This window comes from Eschscholzia californica, unplaced genomic scaffold (assembly GCF_041429995.1).
Source record: "Eschscholzia californica isolate CP2 unplaced genomic scaffold, dmEscCali1.0.p SCAF_6, whole genome shotgun sequence".
Taxonomy (NCBI): domain Eukaryota; kingdom Viridiplantae; phylum Streptophyta; class Magnoliopsida; order Ranunculales; family Papaveraceae; genus Eschscholzia; species Eschscholzia californica.
In genome coordinates, this window is record NW_028238483.1 from 24,403,256 (window position 1) to 24,416,810 (window position 13,555).

Sequence of the window (13,555 nt, forward strand, 5' to 3'; positions counted from 1 at the left end):
GGATTGTGAATGGTGGAACGAATTGGAAGACTATATGATGTCTGTAAATTCCATCCCTTCCATAACCAGATTTCTTCGTTAATGTCCCAAGAATGTGGAAGAACAAGAATTGCTAGTCTGGGTGGTAAAGAATAAGACATTTTAGGAGCCCAAGTCTGAACCTTCTTCCTAAGCAATGTCATGCAAAGCAACACACTTTTTTGGCTCATGTTGTTATTTACTACTACGACAACCATATTCTTTTCACATATTAAACTAGTTTGCTGATAGAAATCCAAACTCTGGCTCATATTTCTCTTCTGCAATGTCTGATAAAGAGAGATGAGAGGGAAGAAAGAAGGAAAACAAGAAGATGAAGAAGGAAGGAAGAAGAGAGAGACAATCGTTAGGTCAAACATAATTGAGGCATTCCCTCTTAAACAGACAATGCCTTTAGCTAAATTAGGGATTGCCTTTATCAAGATTTGATGATAACAACTTTAGGCATTGCCTATAAAATCATCTTAAAACTAATCCGGTGCCCACGTGCTGATAGCAGGGCCCTCATAATGAACTAACTTTGCTGTTCCGGCAGTGTTGGGGTAACTCTATTGTAATAGGTGCGATCACACCGAATCAAATCTCGCCTACTCGACAAGAAACATAACAAGCTGAAAACGGAAGTCAGATGCCAAGTAGATTCGTCAAAGTTCCGAACCTATTATTATGATACACCGGACCTACAGGTTTGGAAATCACAACTGGAGACAGCCTGTCAGCAACCAAATGCCTTCTCCTCTCTCACCCCCAACCTTTTCTCTCTCCCTCAGTTTTGTTTACTCTCTCTCTCTCTCCTCTTCCTCCTCTCTCTAAATCGTCGTGTTGTTCGAACTCCGTTAACTATCTAGGGTTTCAGTTACATTCATCAATACCGGAGAATATCCATTAAAGTTTTGCAGATCGAGTTTCTTTACATCATAATCGTTCAAACAATACAATTTTTGTTCGATTTAACCTTGTTTACACCTTTGGATTCTTGCTACTTCGCGTTTTTTGTTTATCATCTTAAGGTGAAGAGATCGGATTTTGTATACTGAAATGCTGTCTATATCAAGATCTTCGTTGAGGTATTCTTCTTGAAATTTTCTTTTGGTTTTTTAATATTTGAGGTTTTTATTTCGATTACCTTTATTTGCTTGGAATCTTTTAACATTTATATGTATAAATATTCAAATTAGTGAACTTGTATGTGAATTTCTGTTTGGATTAAGAAGATTTGAGGCTTTAACATTTACATAATATGATTTTTGTTGAGGATTTGCATAAAGTTAAGAAGTTTATGTGTTTTTGAGGATAATTGGCTGTATGTGCCGATTAACTGTCTAATTTTAATCTTGTAGAATGATCTTTTTGTTCCCATTTTCACTTCAAATGCAGAATTACCTCGATTTTCAGGAATTGATTAGGTTTTAGTTGTTATAATTAATGATATCTTTTACTGTTATTTCTGTTTCTATTTAAATAGTAATAGTGTAGTTATATTGATATCTTATGATGTTGCGTGTTTGGAATGGTCTAGGAATTTGGGTTTACATTGGGCTTGGAATATTTTTCATTTTCTACTATCTTGTTGATTTTCTATGTTATTTAAATTATAGGTTTTTTTAAACAAACAATTGACACTATGTTGGACTACTTCAGGGTTTGATCTCAGTAATAACCAGTCAAAATTGGGATCGGAGCGAAGTGGGTTGTTCAGGTTCGGGTTTTATTTGTGAAATCAGTTGATGGAAATTGGAAGGGTGATACCAATTTGGAATTAATAAAAGGAGTTTTAACTTTGTGTTTCTGACCCATGATTCTATACTACCAATGCTAAGCGAGAGGTTTTGTTGATGCTTATTGTCGAGGACGGGTTTTAGTGAATCACATTTTGTGAGTGACCATAATACATGGTTATTTTGTACTTGGGGGTTATTCAAGATCACCTCAAGGCTTCTATCTCATCCTTGTTCATTTTGAGAAGTAAGAGTTGACGTCTTCACAGGGCTCTTCCCGTGTCCATGCTGGCAGAGAGCATGCGTGGGATCCGTGCTTCGGGTAATGCCCCTGACCAGACTCGTCGCCGATGCACTCGGTGTGGTGACAATTTGTCTAGTCTCTCTATTGGGTCTGCTAGGACTATTTTGCATCCTGTATTTAATCTACTTCACTATTTGCATCAGAAGGCAAGGTTTTGTTCAATTAGGTTACTTTAACAAACCTTGGGCAATCCGTATTACTCTTATTCTGTATACATTTTGGTGGGCTCTTGGTGAGGTTGTTCGGTTAAGTTTGTTGAAGCGCGGGGAAAGATTATTGCACAACCTCAGCCTAAGATGGCAAGAGAATATCTGCAAATATTACATCCTCTCGAATCTAGGGTTTGCAGAACCATGCTTGTTCCTGACCATTGTGCTTCTACTTCGTGCATCCTTGCAGAAGAGGGAATCGGGGACTCTAAGCCAGCAGTGGAATATGAAGACAGTGGGCTATGTTCTTCTAAATTGCCTCCCATTGTTTATTCTTCAGTGCGTTGTTATTTTTACAGGACCAAACTTTGACAAAGAAAAGAGCTATGGTTGGAAGAAGATGCCACATTACTTTATCAGTACAACAAAGATTGTAGATGACCATGGCATTGCCCTCTGTACTTACCCCTTACTAAGCACAATCCTCCTTGGAATATTTGCCACTCTAATAACTGGTTATCTGATGTTGCTTGGTAGGAGGATGGCTTATTCGGTAATCAACAAGGGTTTGCGGAGGAGAGCTCTTACTCTGATATTCATAGTTTCTGGTTTCTTTCCATTAAGGGTTGTTTTACTTGGTCTATCTGTACTATCCCCTCCCGAGAACTTATCATTCGAGGCTCTTGTCTTCTCAGCTTTCCTCTTGCTGTTATCTTGTGCTGGTTCTGGTATTTGCTTGCTTGTTTACTTTCCAATTACAGATTCTTTATCCCTCAGAGGATTGAGACATTCTGAAAATGGGAGGAGGAGGTCGACGGAAGATCAAGATGATACTGCTGCTCTTATTTCTAACCAGGTCCTTCATGAGGGAAGCTCAACTACTAGTTTCGAGAGAAATTCCGATGCTTCAGCTAAACGTGGATCGATTTCTTTTCGTACAATGCTGAAGGATGGTACTCCAAATGCTGAGGTTCTTGAAGAAGTAAGCCTCTTTTCCCCTGGAACATCTTATAGCAGACAACTTGAATCTCCTCAACCAGGTCCAGACCAGCCAATGCTCCCTTTTAAACGAATTTCCTAACGATTTTTAGAAGGAAGGGGAGGGACTGAAACCAGTTGTGGTTAAACTTATGTGTAAAGGGATTACTTTTAACGATTTAATAAGGATCGATTTTAAGAAATTTAGCCAGTGTGTGTTTCTAAATCTCTTTTAAGTTCTTTTTTTTTATACGACGAATATGTTGTCTCATTTATCTGTAATTTTCTCCTCTCTGTTCTTCCCTTATAGTTTTGTTCCTTTCAGCAATTAGCAGGTTCTGTTCTTTGTTAATGAGATGAATTGACATCTCCATTAAACAAGATAAATCTAGCAACTATCAGGTGAACATTGATCATTCAAGAAACCCACACATGATAAAGGGTAGAGATATTGGTAATATCTGATTCGTTGGGACGATTTGCAGTATTCTAAAATGATGTCGATTTATGTAGTAAATTCATATCATATGGATTTGAGTTAGAGAAGGTGGGGGATAGAATCAATTAAGTAAATGGAAACAAGACAAAGTAACGGTACTGTTGTTGGTGGGGAGAGATGGGATTGTATGGCCCATTTAGGAACCGCTTCACGTGACACTGTCTATAGAGGACGGAGCTCAATCTATCGCAGGTCCCACGAAGATATGGTATTCTCGTACTTCAATAGTTTCGGGACCGAGCAAGATTTTACATTGGGTGCTTCCAAAGGTGCCCGTTCTTTTACCCTTCAAACCATACGCGGATCAGCCCGAGCTCGAGTGTTATCGGACTGCCCCAATCCGCGGCACAAAGAGTGAGGGAGGCCTAAGAGTAAAATGGAGGGACGCCTGTAAATGAAACGAGGAAAATTTGAGAGTTACCTTAGGGAAAGTGACGGTTTATACACTTGTGAGGATTTCCAAAATTAAGAAAATGTTGTAAAATAATCTCACATCGGTGGTGAGACGTAGTGTGGTTTTCCTCTTAAGCGGTTAAACACTATTCCCTAGTGATGTCCTTTGAATTCGTGGGGCTCAGAAGTGCGAGAGCGGACAATATCACTAGCAGCCCATGAGGCTGGTATGCATCATCCTATAACACTTTATCAACACAATTCGCTCTAATGTGATGTGGTCTTGGGAGCAAAACAATCCCGCATTAGTAGTGAGACGGAGTGTGGTGTTCCTATTAAGAGGTTAAACACCCTTTCTTATTAAGACCTTTTAAAACCATGAGATCTAGAATTGCCAAAACGAACAATATCAATAGTAGTCTAGAAAGGCTGGTCCGCATCATCTTAAAACAGAAAACACTTTTGAAGAGCGCCTTTGAAATATCTTTCGAGAAATTTGGCCAAAACTCCCTAAAAAATTTGGATTTTGGTTAAGAATGAAAAGTCAATTTCTTTTACTCTTCAGCTCCCTGGGTAGAGGTTATTACGGGCGGCTGGTGATGTTCAGTCGTTGGATCATATAATCTGACTAATGGGTTAGGTTTAATAATACGGACGGCTGGGTAGAGGGTTATTACGGGCGGGCGGGGTGGCGGGCGTCCAACGGGCGGGAGTAATGGGCCGGGACTCGGGTAAGAGACCTTACTCGTGTCCCGCCCACGACAGACCGATATTTCGGACCAGGTATGTCCGAGCCGGATACCTCTCGGACGTCAAGTCGCCTCAGATCGGGCGGTTAAGATCAGGTTTCGGATTTCCGGACCGTTTTCCCAACCCTATGTAGGCCTGTAAACGGTAGCTTATCGGATCGGATATAGGCATATACGTATCCGATAAGCTATCCGAATATCCGAATCCGATAATTATCTGACGGATATTAGAATCAATACCCGAATCCGATAATATTAACGGATATCAGATATTATCCGATATCCGAAACTTTAACAAAATTTTAGCCATTAAATCTAAACAATAAATCTCAACCATACATTTTATATATTATTATGAATAAATTTAAATTTTATTAATTTCTTTATATTACTTATCGGATACAGATATTTATCGGATCGAATATGAGTGTATCCGTATCCGATATGCGATAAACAGATATCCGATAAGGAATATCCGAATCCGTATCCGAATCCGAAATTTCGGATATTTTTTTAAAATTCGAATATAGATGCGGATCGGATGTCGAATATTCAGATATCCATTGACAGACTTAACCCTATGCATCCCCAGCTTTATTTTTATCGTGAACTATGATGTTACATTTCAAATGTTAGCTACTTGCTAATGGTGATTGTACTCGAACAAGAGATTGTATTTTAATTTTCTTCTGTCAACGGTGGAGGCTCTAAACATAACTTTAATCAATAAATCAAACATTTTTCATTTGCATGGGAATCCAACCACTCCCTAAATGGTGGTGGAAGTAATTTAAAGTTAGTGATTGGTATTTGGGGTAGGGTGTGGTGATTTAGGAAATGGTCAACGGTAACCGTCAAAAATAACTGCCTTTGGTTTGATCCCAAGTTTTTAACCATGATAAAAATACCCCTCACAAGCAATCCCCGAAAGTAGAGTTCAACTTCCTCCTTCCATTTTAAAACTCACTATAACCAACGGTTTTTTCCAACACTAACCCACCACAAGTTTTGATTATTTAAACCTAAAAACGAAACCACTTAACTAAATACATTTTGATCAGCAAGACCAAAATCTTGAATTTTGATAGAGAAAAGAGTAGAACATTTTCATCCATAGAGCGGTTTTCCGACTACTGGAAAACCGCTCTTCTTTACTACATTGGTGTATTGTTTCATTGTTTTGTTTAATTCCTATAGAAGTAATAAAATCAGAGTTGCATTTCCAACAAAATCCTCTGTTTTCCTTTGTTTCTATGATCAGGTTATTTCAGATTTTAACATTCTCTTCATAAGTCTCCCTATTTTTCGGACCAGATCTATATTCTGCGATAAATTTCTGTATATGCTTTTTTAGAAGGATTAATAGTTTTGAATTCTGGGTTGTTTCTTTTTTTCCCCAAAAGTAACAACAAAGATTTCATTTTTATATAAGTAGAAGATGGCAGAAAGGAATTGTTCGATCTCATCTTCTCGATACCCACAAGATTGGGTTAAGGGAAGTCCAGTAGGAAGTGGATCATTTGGCATTGTAAACATGGCCATGAATAAATTCACAGGGGAGTTGTTTGTTGTTAAATCTGCTCTTTCAGGACCAGGACTTCGATCTTTAAAGAACGAAGCCGATATTCTTGAGAATCTTGATTCTCCTTGCATAATTCAATGCCTTGGAAAGGAGGAGTGGTTAAAAAATGGTGAACAAAAATTGAATTTATTCATGGAATTTATGGCTGGTGGAAGCTTATCTGATGTTGCAGAGAAATTTGGTGGTGTTCTTGATGAAACCGTAATTCGTCTCTATACTAGAGAAATTCTTCTAGGTCTAAATTATCTTCACAAGAATAACATTGCCCATGGTGATCTCAAATGTAAGAATGTGCTTGTGGGTGCATCAGGAAACATTAAATTAGCTGATTTTGGATGTTCTAAGAGAATAGAATCGTCGAAAACTGTAACTGATTCGAAGATGTCGTGGCAATCGATTTGTGGGACTCCATTATGGACTGCACCAGAAGTTCTAAGAAATGAAGGTTTGGGTTTTGCTTCTGACATTTGGTCTTTGGGTTGCACAATAATTGAGATGGCAACTGGTAGGTCTCCATGGGGAGATGACATATCGAATGCAATGTCTGCACTTCTTAAGATCGCTTGCGGTGACGAAGTACCTCAATTTCCGACAAAATTTTCGAAAGACGGACTAGATTTCTTGAGTAAGTGCTTTCAGAGGGATCCTAAAATGAGATGGACAAGTGAAGAACTACTTGACCATCCATTTGTTTCTAGGAGTCAAGCATTGAGAAATTTGAGAAAAAACGACGCTTATTCACCCCTAAGTGTCTTAGAAGTTGGATTATACTCGTCTGAATCTGATTCATCTGATACTGATGAAGAAGCAAAAGTGATTAGAGGTAGCAAATTTCCATTGTTAAAAAGACAACGTAGTCGAAAAGAGAGACCGTCAGGAAGACAATTATGTAGAGAGAATGAATGGAGTTCCTCAGACAATTGGATAACGGTAAGATAAGCAAGTTGGTGGTTTCAACTGCGTATAGGATTTTAGGAGAAGGTAGATTGACAGAACATGGATTTTTGAATGTAAATTGTGAAATTAGGTATGAAGAAGGAAATAGCTTATTTTAATGAGTTTTTCTTTCTATCAATCTGTAAATTATTAGTTAGGGTGCCTCTCGAGGCGCCGTTCATTTTTAATGCGGCCCATCTTCACTCTTGGCGCTTCTTGTCGGCCTCAGATCAGCCTGTGCAGTGCGAGGCCCACAGACCAAGCAGGTCGAGGTGTCTGACTCAAAGGCAAATGACGGTGGACAAACCATAGTTGTTAGGTCTTATCATTACGTTTGCCAACACCATTAGTTACGATTTTCCAATTGAAATAAAATAAATCAAAAGCATATTAGAAATTTAAATCAGAAACGGAAGAATTTTGAATAAGAAAAGTACTAATTGACGGGGGCGGCCCTGGCCCAAAGCGAGCAAAGCCTCGCTTTGGGCCACCAAATTTAGGGGGCCACAACTTTGGTGAGATGCCTCTAGATTTTTTGTGGTTTTAGCCCAAATAAAAGGCCCAGTCGTTGGGTAACAAAAGAATAAGAAGTAACCCCAGCAACTAACGGATATAATAACTTAACGGTGGGCCCACTTTGTTAAGTCAAAGAGTGGGCCCCACCCTATGGTAACTCCTCTCCTATCCCAACAATCTACCCTCGGCACTTCTCTATTCATCAAATCAATCTTACTTTTGGCACTTCTCTGTTCATCAAATTTATCTTACTTTTCTTCCATTATTAATCCTACTCTCTCTCTCTCTCTCTCTCTCTGATATTCATACGTACATAATTGTTTATCAATAATCAAAATCTCATACACAAAATATATGGAGATCATAGATTCTATTCTCATTGGAAATAGACTTAATATTATGGATTCAAAGTATCGGTCTTTATATGTTTTTTTGGGCTTAGAAATATTCGCGATTATGATAAGTTATAAGACTCAATCATGATGTAATTTCATACATATATTTATGATAGTGACGTAACAAGAAGTTTTCATCGACGGGGGCCGAAAAGTTCCCAGTTATAGAAAAATACTACCCAAAATATGAAAAATTCAATTACCTCATTCTAAAGAAAACTAGAGTATGGTAACATTCTTTTCCAAATTGAAAACTATAGTCTCTTCGAGTTAAACACCAAAGACGAGCTTTACATAATTGTATTGGTCGATATTTTGGAGAAACAAAAAAGTCTGGGAGTTCATTAATTCATTATTTTTGCACGCATAGAATATCTCGTTCATATAAACGTTCCATTCATATAAACATTTGATCTACTTTTCTTCTCCGCCTTTACAGTGACTATATAATTTTAATATCCTTACATGTTTTATCATCTTTCCATTTGTAAGGTAGGTACATTGCTAGGTGTTAGGAATAAATATTCTGTAATCATTGAATTCGAATTTATTATTGATTTATTGAAATAAATCTTGTTAAATAATTTTCATGGCTTAATACACATGTCACCCTTAGATTCAATAGAGAAAAAGAATATTACAAATATTTACTCAGTAGACATATTCTTTTTTTAGTCCAAAATTTCACCTGATTGAATTTTACTTCCTAATCTTCATATCACTCTTGTTCATCCCCTTCCTTATCTTTCTCTCTCTCCTATTGATTCTCCCTCTTGTCTCTCTATATATCTCACTCTCTCTTGGTCTCTCTCTATGCCGCTCTCTGCTATTTCTATCTCTCATGAAAACATAGATGGAGAGAAGAAAATTCCTATATCAAACCTTAATTAGGAAAAAAGATGTGACTTTGATCCAACAATAACTGAAACCCATTACTGATCAAACTCAATCGAATTTTAATTTGCACATCAAATGATCTCCAATTAGTTAAATCTAGGAAGATCAAAATTGAGAACATGAGCAGTTAAATAAATTAGGGTTTTCAGCAACCTACGTCCATAACAACTTACAAGAATAAAACAACTAAATACATGGAAGCAATCAAGCAAATAAAATCACAAAACAAATAGGGTTTTAGTTCGATCCTATATATTGATATTGATGTTGTTGTTTTAGTTGGTGATCTAATGAAGAACAAAAAATATATAACGGTTAATGAGATATGAGATAGGGATGGCAGTAAAGAAGATCAGAATATGTGTAATGGAAGGGTGGAATATAACAAATTATGGGACGTGTGATAGTTGGTGGGCATTGATGTTTCATCTGTGAAGATGGTGGGGATGGGTTTTAGATTGTTTGTATAAGTTTTAGAGAGAGAAAGTAAAGAGATGTTGTGTAGAGGAGTTGATTGTTGTGGATCCAGTCCTAGTAGACTAGTAGGAGGCAAGTGGGGATGCTGAGTTTCATTTCTAAAAATAAAAGGTGGCCGAGAGAGAGAGAGAACGAGAGGAGAGATGAAGATTAGAGTAGAGTTTAATCATGTGCATTCGTTGACTAAAAAATAAAAATATCATTTAAGTCAATCTTAATTGATTAATTCTTTATTCCTGGAAATTTTTTTTATTCCCCAAAGAATCCACCATATCTTTTCCCCCTGAAAATATATGAATGATTTTTAATGGGTTTTGGTATAAGAAGAACACTTTTTTAACAAAGGCAGTGCATTAGATAGGGAGAGCACTCTTTTTAGAATAGGGAGGGATAAACATTTTTTTTTAAATATCTCAAATTTATACTTTGGTCCCTCCCGTCAAACTATTGTGGACACAAAAGAGAGAGAAAAGAGAGTATCCCCCCGTTCGACTAAAAACCTTCGAGAGAGAAGAGAGAATCCTGTTCGACCTAAAACCTTCGATCAAATCAAAGAGAGAGAAGAGAGATAAACATCCTGAAAAGGAGAAAAGCCCTAAATCTGTTTGATTCTATCAAAAAAAGAGATATAGAGATAGAAACCTAAACCCTAGATGACTAACACAACACTCATCTCCATAGAGAGTTTGTAATTCTTGTTATTGCTTGATTTCTCCATAGATTTTTAGGATTTTAACACTAACTAAGTAACTTTTGAAGATTTCAAGTATTAATATTGCAATGAAGAATACAAACAAGGATGTAACTCGAAAAATATATAAGTGACATTTAAATAAAAGAAATTTCGCTTAGAATAAATAAAAATTCATGAATACCAACTGAAATTTTTTTAAAAATTCGGGCAGAGCGGTTGAAAAAACAGACTAATTTCAGCCATCTCAGCCGAAATTTATTACTATTTTCAGCGGGACCCGCCTAAATTTGTTATCTTTTTCAATCGACCCAACCGAAATTTGTCATCTTTTTCAGCCGTTACGACCGAAATTTGTTGTCTTTTTCAGCCGACCCTACCGAAATTTGTTGTCTTTTTCAGTCGATCCAACCGAAAATTCTTTACGAAAAAAAGCGACGTAAAACACTAAAACGTTCGTTCTACCATAAAGGAAGACAAGAAAATAATATTTCTTTACCTGAGACGTATTATCTTAATAGAAAATGAGTGTATGGGTCAGAATATTTTACTAAATGAGTAAAAAAGCACTTAACTTTTTCAAATAACTAATATCTACCATAATACTACATATAATTGTCGTTATTGTTTCAAATAATATGGTTAATTATTTTTAAGGTCATTTTGACAAAAATCGTTAATACCCTTATCCTCTTCATTTTCACTTTTCTCTCCAGCTTCACTTTCTCTCTCTAGAATGCCCTAGCATTCATCTTCTTCTCCATCAAGGTAGTCTAATTCGTTGAATATTTATAGGATTTTTTGCCTGAATATAGTAATTTGCTCCGGTGAATCTCCCGATAAATAATTTCTCCTCTGAAATTCTGGTTTGTTATAGAAGTTTTGCAAAGCTTCAAGATCTGAATATAGTTGAAACTTGTTGCTAGAGACCAGATTGAAAGGATTCAAGTTATCTCTCGGTAAATTTTGGAACACATTTCTGGTATGAATGGAAGCTTTCAAGTTATCTTGCTAAACTAGAAGTGGATTGAATAGATTTTTTATTGGTCAAACTTGGATTGAAAGAAAGCTTCATGTTTTCCTTGCTAAATTCCAAAACATGTATTGATAAGAAACTTCAAGTTTTGTCTGATCCAACTAAAGTTGGCAAACATACATCTGGAATTCATGGAGTATTGATTGAGTTACATAAATAGAAAAAGTAATTGTTTAGGTCATTCAATTATTCATAATACTAGTCACCTGTTTTATGGAGTTTGATTTCAGATCCCATTTTCATATTTTGGCATAAACTCATTTCATATAGTATGAGATCTTCGAGAGTCATTATTTCAATTCATAATGAAGCTTAAGAGTTGGGTTCTTTTGAAAGGTGTAGCTGAAGCTCAATTGATGGAAAAAAATGGAGACAGTAAAGACCTTGTAGTTTGCTTCGGCGAGATGCTAATAGACTTTGTTCGAATTGTTGGTGGAGTTTCACTTGCTGAAGCACCAACATTTAAGAAGGCTCCTGGTGGTGATCCTGCTAATGTTGTCGTCGGGATAGGAAGATTAGGCGGAACTTCAGCTTTTATAGGCAAGGTAAATGATTGAATAATTGTATTTGTTCATTGTTTTCTATGATGTCGAAAAGTGGGCTTCTAATACACTCTTCTTCACAAAATATAGATTGCAAACTCGATGATATGGAATGCGCTCAGAAGGTGTTCGATAAAATGTTTAGAAAACATGCAACTACATGGAATTGAATCATGTCGGGAGATATGGAACCTTCTCAAAAAGCGTTCGGTAAACCGAGAATGGCTCCATTGTTTGCCTCGATTTTGCATTGACTTATTATTCATTTGTTTCTCTTGTTGGGTGTCTGTATATGATTCATTGATCAAGTTTCTCTCACTCTCTACATTATTTCATATTGAAGTATTGAATGTGTAATCTTAAATTAAAAAACAATAAGAATTTTGAAGGTTTGATCTTAAATTCGACCACAAAATTTCTTCATGAGTTTTATACGATGAATGATGAAATCAATTCCAAACTCAAGATTTCGTACACATACTATTAGTTTATATTATCGATTGGCAAATCGAATTTGCAAGATATGCAACTCAAGATTATATTTTTCAAAACTTGCAAATCATGGTTGCAATCTATATTTTGCAAACACAGTTTGCAGTTTACATTATGCAAACACATGTTTGCAGATCAGATTGTTACAATCACGTTTGCAGAACAGATTGTTGCAAACACGTTTGTATAGCAGATTGTTGCAAACAAGTTTCCAGAATAGATTGTTGCAAACACGTTTGCAGAAAAACGTAAACGAAAAAAACACCGTTTTTTCTGGTTTTTTTTTTTTGAAAAAAGTATTGAAAGTGGATCTTGTTAGAAAGCTAATGAAAAATCATTTCTAAATATATAATTTTTATAGAAATCCGACATCTCAAACAAAAGTTATATCGATTTAAAGTTGAAAGAAAAATAAAAGAATATAGTTACACAAAATGACAAAAAGGGGTATTTTAGTATTTACACACTTTTTGACCTGAATTATAATTTTCAAATGTTCTGTCCTTTTCTACTCATTTTCAATATTATTTTGACCTTTCTAGAAATTACCTCTTATCTTAATTATAAATGTCTTGTCGATAACTTCGTTTAAGTCGTTGTCCTTGTTTAAGTCGATAGTTTCGTTTAAGTCGATGTCTACGTTTAAGTCAAAGGAATCTTTTTCTTGATGTAGGTTGCCTCCTTCATTAACGGTGGTTCCTCATCCATGAGATCTTGAGGCATCATTAAAAGCTCGAAACCAAGACTATAGTGATAGTAAACTTTGCAAGTTTTTTAATACTAATGGTGATGTTGATAGTAGTGACGATATTAGGGTTTTGGTTGTTTATGTGAGACAAACTACAAGTGAATAAAATTTTAGATTTATTATTAATTTTTATTTAAGTCCTTCTATTTTGACACTATTTATTAAATGATCCTTATAACGCTCTCCTTAAACTAATTTAGTAAAGGAAGAGCAAATACATAAGTTGACCTTTCTAATGCACTGCCTTTACTAAATAGTGCTCTTCCTATGCCAAAAGCCTTTTTAATAGAGATAAGCATGAATCTGTCTGGTATTAATTACAATATAGATGCCTATATCTCAAAGATTTAGTTTCTTTAATAAGAAAATTGTGGACATAAATCCTCTTGCTCTCTCTATTTGGGTTGCTCTAGC

General features: G+C 36.0%; 2 protein-coding genes across 3 annotated transcripts; both read left to right on the plus strand.

Moving 5' to 3' along the window:
• Positions 1-552: 552 nt before the first annotated feature.
• On the plus strand, positions 553-3,391 carry LOC147532784 (uncharacterized). Of its 2 annotated transcripts, none has more exons than XM_086646262.1 (2): positions 553-1,106; positions 1,681-3,391. In XM_086646262.1, exon 2 carries the CDS (start codon positions 2,083-2,085, stop codon positions 3,289-3,291), a length of 1,209 nt encoding a protein of 402 aa, XP_086502388.1. In that variant the 5' UTR covers positions 553-1,106; positions 1,681-2,082; the 3' UTR covers positions 3,292-3,391. The 2 variants fall into 2 exon arrangements, with proteins under 2 accessions (XP_086502388.1, XP_086502390.1); XM_086646264.1 differs by having other exon boundaries at positions 670-1,106; positions 1,638-3,391.
• A 2,411-nt stretch (positions 3,392-5,802) lies between these two features.
• LOC147532785 (mitogen-activated protein kinase kinase kinase 20-like) lies at positions 5,803-7,466 on the plus strand. Its single transcript, XM_086646266.1, has one exon. The coding sequence runs from the start codon at positions 6,268-6,270 to the stop codon at positions 7,348-7,350; it is 1,083 nt and encodes a 360-aa protein (XP_086502392.1). The 5' UTR covers positions 5,803-6,267; the 3' UTR covers positions 7,351-7,466.
• The last annotated feature ends 6,089 nt before the right edge of the window (positions 7,467-13,555 follow it).

Coding starts and splice junctions, on each gene's coding strand:
- LOC147532785 (XM_086646266.1), top strand. CDS start 6,268: ATGGCAGAAAGGAATTGTTCGATCTCATCTTCTCGATACCCACAAGAT.
- LOC147532784 (XM_086646262.1), top strand. CDS start 2,083: ATGCCCCTGACCAGACTCGTCGCCGATGCACTCGGTGTGGTGACAATT.